Below are 7,693 nucleotides of genomic sequence, written 5' to 3'. Positions count from 1 at the left end.
CAATAAATCAGTATAAACATCCATCGTTTTTCTAGGCAGCTGAACAGGGCCCTAATCTGAAATTCAGAAGAATTGCATCTTCTCCTCCAAACGCCCAATTTGGCCTTTATAATTGATAGACAGTAGTGGCCCCCGTTCGTGTGCCCTTAAATCTGACTTGATCTGCTTCTTTTTTTATTTGGAACGATATTTTTCTCTCACAAATTTCTTCAGATTTATTCAAATTCCTCCCAATTCCTCCAGAATTCTTCTAAACGAACGAGACCAGGCAGCCGGGCAGGGTTTGTTTACTGCTATACAGGCATCTAGTTAGCATTGCGTGCACAACAGTTGAACCAAGTATGCATCATGCATTGATTGTGGTGCGGCGCGACACCTCGGCTCCGCCCGCGCGTACCTGTGGTGTGACGGGTGAGACTGAGGCCCCGTTTGGTCGGGCTCCGGCTCCCGCCTGTCGGCTGCTGGGCGGCCGACACCCGGTTACTGTTCACCAGAGCCATTTTTCTCTCTCCTCCTTTCCTCTCTCACTGGCACAATCGGAACCGGAGAAGCTCGTTTTTCTGACTCCACGGCTCCGGCTCCTGTAGGCACTTGTCGGCTCCTGGCGACCGACACCCGGCTACAGTGCCCGCGGGAGCCCGGCCAAACAGGGCCTGACACTGAGCCGCCCGGACAGGGCACGTAGTATGCGTGCGTCGTCGTCCTTCCTAATCGGCTAATGCCTACCATAATGCTGATCCGCCATGGCCATGGCGTCCCGCAGCCAACGAGCGCCCTCTCCTGCTTCGTTTCTCAACACAAACCTTCTGCTTTTACTATTATTACGAGTACCCACATAGTACTACTTAAAGTTATTACTAGTTCAGACATCCGAAGTACGAAGTAGAATCGTTTTTTTTTCCTACGAGAATGTTAAATGACGTTCGGATGTTGTGGACCAATCCAACGCTTGAATTTTCAGACGTCCGATCACCGCACGATTAAAACTCTTGTATCCGATTAGCTTGGTTACGATTTTAGGTTCAAAAATGGTCTTTCTTCTATCCCTTCAGCGAGCTTAGAAGAAAAATCGGAGGAGAAAGACCAGATCAACATCGGTGGTAAGCGCAAGGGCGGTGGCGGAGGAGGTAGGGGGTGCAGCAGTGGTGGCACCGCGCGATGGCCCAGTAGGAGAAGAGGGTTGAACTGGGCAGGGCATTCACGATGATCCCTCGATGAAGCTAGGTTAGCATGGTGGTGGGGATGGAGGTGCATTAGGCGGTGAGGAGCCTCGGAGACAAGATAGGCGTGCGTGGTGGGGTTGTTTCATGGGAAACACTATGGATAACAGGAGATAGAAGAAGACTAGAGGTAAAAAAAAAAAGAAGACTCTAGGTAGAAGAAAGAGACTAGCCATTTGATCTGCATCCCATGGCTGGAAATAAATCAAGTGGCCAACTAATTTAAAACACTCAGTCGTCGAGTAGATAGCGGCTTCTTTTTCTAACATAGGAGTAGAGTCGAAAAAATATTGTATATTTGATTAGTAGTTGTAAAGATTTAAGCCCACAATATTGATTTTGATTAACTCTTTTACATTTGAGTGGAATCCTTGACAATATTTTCAGTTCTCCTTGACTTTAACTAGTATTTTGTCAAAATATAATTACTTCAAAAGCAACTTATATCTATTCTTATAAAGTATTTAGGAACGAGATAATATGGAATTTTGTCTAGGATCAAATATTATAAATTTTAGAATATGATCAATATCAAAACAACTTGGTAGGATCGTAGTATAGTAAGATTTAGAATACAGATTAAGAGAACAACTTCGCAAAATCTACACACAATCTCTTCTCATTAGAGAACTGTTTAGCAAGGTTTATCTTGAATTTAGCTTAGAAGCTACTTTAGGAGCTCTACCAAACTGACTCTTAGCTCTCATCTTTCAATGTAAATCGAGAAATGATTCCTGTTTGATTTCGCTAGAACCTGTGTATTTTTTTTTGTTTGGTTGAGCATAAGTGAGTGCTTCCAAACAAATACCTTAGAGAATCCTACAAAATTAATTTCAGCCACAAATCATTTCTCTCAAAGAGCACGTCAGCGCCAGGACAAGAATGAAGAACTGTCCCAAGTAGTAGGTCCAAAGCTTCTACAGGAAAACTCTCGAACTTTCTTCTTCCAATTTGGTCGCAAAAGAGAGAAATATGGGTAGCTGCAGCACTCTCAAACTATTGTAGTGGCACTGGCAAGCAGTAGCAGGTTGCGTGCTCATACTGTTTGCTTGATCGTATCAGCTATAATATGTTATTTTTCTCTTATAACCAACAACATTAGCTGACTTATAAGCTACATAAACGAGTTCTGCAGCCCGACACGCTGATCATATCAAACGGTCATTGATTTGCCTGGTTTGCCTCGGAATCTGAGGGAGAAACCGGCAAAAACTCCATTTTGGCGTCTTCCGCACAAGCTGCACAGGCAGAGAATCTCAGTCTGTTCGGTAGGCTGTATCTGCCTGTATCTGGCTTGGCTTATCAGCCAGCAAACAGTGTTTTCCTCTCACACCAAACCAGCCAGCAATACCAGCCGAAACGAACAGGCTGTCTATTGTAGGCCAGGTGCACAACCATACACAGCTCCGGCCCGACCTACACCTACTTGCGCAGCTTGTTTGGCCGTATTTTTTTCGGGAACGAACAGTATTTTTCTCTCATAATAAATCAGTTAATAGTACTTTCAGTCATGGCTTATCAACCAAGCGAATATGGCAAGTGTAGTTCATTTTTTTTATCTAGATTTGGATTGGATTAGGCGCTCAAATCGAACATTAACCAAAATTTTATAAAATAATAAAAAGTTAGGGACCCCCATCCGATCCACAGCAGTCTCTCTTTGGTTTTTATACTACAGGGAACCTCCAGAATGGGCGTGGATAAATATTTGCCACTTGCGGCAGTCTCCCTTACTGTACCTTGCAACAACCGGCACCTGGGCTGGGTCTGGGTGCCTTGCACAGTCCAACCACCTTGGATTTTTTTTCTTCCATTTATTCACACATTTATTTATTTTATCAAGAGAGGTCGGAGAATATTATTTATCTTTCAGAGCATATGAACAAGCTAGGCTTTGTTCGTTTGAACTTATCAGCAGTACCTTTTTAGTAAAATAATAGTGTTTTTCTCTCCCAATAAATCAGTATCAGCATCAGCCGTTTTTCACGCCAACCGAACAGGACCCTAATCTAGAATTCAGAAGAATTGCATCTTCTCCTCCAAACGCCCAATTTAGCCTTTATAATTGATAGACAGTAGTATCCCATGGGCAGCCAGGCAGGGTTTGTTTACTGCTATACGCCTGGCATCCAGTTCAGCTGGATTGACTTATAAGCCATAGCTAAAAGTAATGTTGACTGATTAAGTATGAGAGAAAAACGCTGTTGGTTGACTGATAAGCCAAGGCTTATAAGTAAGATACAGGCTGCCAAACAGGCCGGTAGTCTCTTCTGGTTAAAAAACAAAGAAGTACTCCGAGGATAGGCTAGTTTTTCTTGTCCAGGTAAACTCAGTTTGTAATTTGTGCGGAACTCTGAGAATCCGAGAGCGTGCAAGCTTTTACAGCCGTCAACTGGCAACTTTTACTGGGATTTTAGTATGTAATAATATCAAATCATATCATGGCAAGTTCCATGACTACACAAACAAACATCATTACCAAAAGTGGATGCTAATCCATTCTTTTACTTCTCTTCCTAAAAAAAACTAGCACTACACTACATACCTCTCTCACATCGCAGTCCAAAATACGTACCACCCAAAAAAAAGTTACGATAAATTTGAAGAGATTTCTAGCTTTTGCGGCTAGACCCTCCTTCAAGACAAAAATTGCAAGAGCGTCCTGTCGTCACGCGGCGGTTCCGGGCCCCTCCCCGTCGGTGGCCTCCGCCTCTTCGGCCGCCGGCGCCTCGCGTTCGTAGGGGGAGAGCCACTTGGCGCGCATGTACTCGGGCTTGCGCCAGGGCGGGAGGTGGAGGCCGCGCTTCTTGAGGCTGGCGCGGGCGGCGGCGGCGGCGGCGACGACGAGGAGGCGGAGCCTGTCGTCCTTGCCCACGAACACGGGCGGCAGGCGCTGCACCAGGGCGCGGTACGCCTTGGTGGGGCGCGCCACCTCGAACGCCGACCGGAAGTCCGCGTCCACCAGGACGCGCTCGCGCGCGCCGCGGTCGGACGCCGCCGGGAGGTGCACGTCGATGTACGCGTGCTCGCCGGCCGGGTGGGACGGGGACTTCTCCCAGCGGGAGACGCAGACGGCGGCGTCGTGCCCCGCGGCGCGGAGCGACGAGGCCACCAGGCGGAGGAGGTCGCGCCGGCGCGCCCCCGCCGCGCGGTGCCGCTCCAGGTGCGCGCACACGTCGGCGAGGAGGTTGCGCTCCCGAAGCGTAGCGCAGTGGACGAGGCCCTGATCGACCACGGCGGCGCGAGCGACACGGTTAGAAAAAGAGAATCAGGTGTGTGTTTGGGGGATCAAGCAAACAAGCAATCAAGTTGCTACTACCTTGATCGTCTCGGCGACGTCGGAGGCCGCCGCCGCCGCCGCTTCCTCGTCCTCCTCGTCGTCAGAATTATCGCCTCCGTGGAAGCAGTTGCAGTACCGGCCCCCGTGCCCCGCCTTCTCGCCTCCGACACCGTCCTCCATGAAGCTGCGCACCATGCCGTCCAGGCACACGGAGCTCGGCTCCGCCTCATCCTTCTCCCCCGCCCCCGCCGACGGTAGACGATCCGCTGGCGAGATCCGCAGGAGCTGGCGATCGAACAGCCGCTTCAACATCGACCTCGCCGGCGCCGTGGGCGGATCGGTCGCAGCGGCCCTCATATCTATCCCAACGCAAAGAAATGAGCGGCACGAGTCGTACGTATCACCAGGGGAAGCGATCTTGGGAGGGGATGGCGGCGGTTGCCTGAGACATGGCCTCGTCGGGCTGCTCCAGCCCTTGGATGATTCGATTCGATCGCAGCGGTTAGGGTTTTTTTTATCTTTTTCGATCGGCTCGATTTTTTTGGGTGCGAATGAATTCCGGGGGCGGGGGAAGAGGACGAGGGTGAGGGGACCGGTTTTAAAGCAGCGGAGGAAGACAACGTGGTTGTTCTTATCCGCATGCTGTCCGAGGTGGCACTTGACTTGTAGGCCCTGTGTCCACCCTGTGTGGATGTTTTTGGTTACTTGAGATTTATCTCCTGGGACTCTGGGAGAATACTTCTAAAATGTACTATGTCCATTAAACATAACAACAATGTACTTATTGCAATATTTCTACTCCTGACTCTTAATTAGGCTAAGGTCATGTTCGCTTCTCTTCTAATCAATCTTTTTCAGCTGGAATAGTGTTTCTCTCTCACAACAAATCAGCCGAAACAGTGTTTCGGCTTGCTTTTTCAGCGAAGCGACCGGGACCTTAAGTTTAAAGCCCGGTGATGCATGATCTTCAAGAACCTTTGTGGTATAAGAAAGTGGGCCTATGTATAATGATAAAATATATTTGTAGTAGTTAACTAATGTATGAGTGGGTTGATAGATGGACTATAAATGCCAACATTAGGCTAAATTATTAGCCATTCTCTTAATAAAGACGAGTAGTTGCATCACGCTAGTATTTAATAGGGCCATTGATGATCATTTCATGTTTACACTACAATGTTAAAGTTAATTTTGCCTCCACAAGAACCAATGCGAAGGTCATGTGGGATGAAAATCAAGTCTTGTAATTAGGTGAGATAATTCTATGAGAAATACTCCCTCAGTCTATCCATGAATGTAGAACTCATTTAGAAGATGCCCTTGGTCCAATTGCCTTGTCAAAGAGGTGCATATGGTCTGCAAATGCGTCTTTTGGTTGGAACCTTATTGCGACACAGGGAGGCGTCTAGACCTAGGCGTATGAAATCGATGGCCTTGTACCACGTCTCATTCTCTAGTAGAACTCTAATGATGTGTCTTTAATCAAATAGTAACATGGAGTCAGTAGTTTTACCAGGTAATTGATCTAAGCCTTGAACCAAACAACCCAATCATGCAAGGTGTATTTTGTTTGGAGCATTCCGAAAATTACAATTTTTTGCCACAAATATTATATTACTAAATAGATTAATATTCAAAACACTCGTAAGAAAATATTTCCACTGTACTAAAATTCTATGAGAAATACTCCCTCTCTGATTGTATCTAGACAAGTGCTTGTCTATTTAGATGGCCAGATGAATGTATCTAGACAAGTGCTTGTCTATGTACATGGCCAGAAGTTAGTTTACTTCAGGACGGTGAAAACGATGGAAGAGAAGTCAATAGTCATAACCTACTTTTGGTTACTTTGTCATTCTAAAGTACTCTCTCTCTCTCTGTTTTTTTTGTTGGACGCTTGGGCCTTGTTTAGATCACCTTTAAATTCCAAGTTTTTTCACTCTCTCTTCATCACATCAATTTTTAGACGCATGTATGGAGCATTAAATGTAGGTAAAAAAAATAACTAATTGCACAGTTTGGTTGTAAATCACGAAACGAATCTTTTGAGCCTAGTTAGTCCATGATCGGACAAAGTTTGTCAAATACAAACGAAACGTGCTACAGTGTCCAGATTGCAAAAATTTACAATCTAAACAAGACCTTAACCACTAAAATTTCGAAATCCAACCAAAGTTTCGATCGGCGCGGTTAGGATTTCCAAAGGAGTACTGTAGTATGATGATGTTCCGTCTGTTTGATAGAGCAAATAATCGGCCTATTCGGTTGGCTGATTCGTCAAGAAGTACTGATGGCTAGTTTGTGTGAGAGAAAAATACCGTTTCGGCTGGAAATTTACGATCATTTACGATGAGCCTTGTGTGAAAAAAAATACTGTTTCGACTAGAAATTTACGATCATTTACGACGAGCTATAGCAAACGAACACGAGGAACGTTGGTTGGGTTTGTACCGAGACCACTGGAGTAAAAAGCGGATTCATATTCATACGGAGATCCTCGTGAACTGTGCGGTCAATACCAGAGACAGTCAGACAGACAATGGCAACGGAAGATTACGTTCAAAAAAAAAAAAAAGACAACGGCAACGGAAGACGACGAGGCAAGGCTTTCAGTCCACCCGTAGTTAGCTTTTCATAATTAATATAAGGTTTATTTGTCTCTCTCACAGAGTTCAGCCTATTCGTTTGACTGTGGTTTATCGTGAATGATTATAAATTTTTTGTTGAAACAGTATTTTTCTCTCACACAAACCAGCCAGTAGTATTTCTTCACGAACCAGCAACGATACGAACCAGCCAACCGAACAGGCTGTTTATCGGTTCTTATGTCTAAGCATGCTGGAAGCTTAGAGCAAGACTAATAATACAACAGACTGCTGACTATATGAAAACTTACCGCCAATCTATCAGCTTACTCGTATAATAGTTAGCCGGTTTATAGTCTACTTGTCTGTCTCACAGAATTTCTTAATTTTTATGCATAAGCTAACTGTAAGCTTATAGCCCATTTCTATTCTTTCTCCTCCACATCAGTATACAACCCACTTATCGCTCCTTATTATATTTGCTCTTATAACCCGTTTCTCTTTTCTCTTTTCTCTTCCCTGCTCTTTTCTCCGTATCAGCATTCAGTCTGTTATTATAATTATAGTACGAGTACAGTATTTGGTGATGCAGTACCCAAAAAGATTTG

General features: G+C 45.5%; 1 protein-coding gene across 1 annotated transcript; it reads right to left on the bottom strand.

Moving 5' to 3' along the window:
* Positions 1–3,587: 3,587 nt before the first annotated feature.
* Positions 3,588–5,089, bottom strand: LOC136539080 (uncharacterized). The gene is made up of 2 exons (XM_066531015.1): positions 4,540–5,089; positions 3,588–4,443 (listed from the first exon to the last, which is right to left on the bottom strand). The coding sequence occupies exons 1-2, from the start codon at positions 4,855–4,857 to the stop codon at positions 3,889–3,891; spliced, it is 873 nt and encodes a 290-aa protein (XP_066387112.1). The 5' UTR covers positions 4,858–5,089; the 3' UTR covers positions 3,588–3,888.
* Positions 5,090–7,693: the final 2,604 nt, after the last annotated feature.

Source organism: Miscanthus floridulus, chromosome 2 (genome assembly GCF_019320115.1).
Source record: "Miscanthus floridulus cultivar M001 chromosome 2, ASM1932011v1, whole genome shotgun sequence".
NCBI classification, from domain to species: domain Eukaryota; kingdom Viridiplantae; phylum Streptophyta; class Magnoliopsida; order Poales; family Poaceae; genus Miscanthus; species Miscanthus floridulus.
The sequence above is the reverse complement of the archived record's forward strand: the minus strand, read 5'-3'. Positions and strand labels throughout refer to the sequence as shown.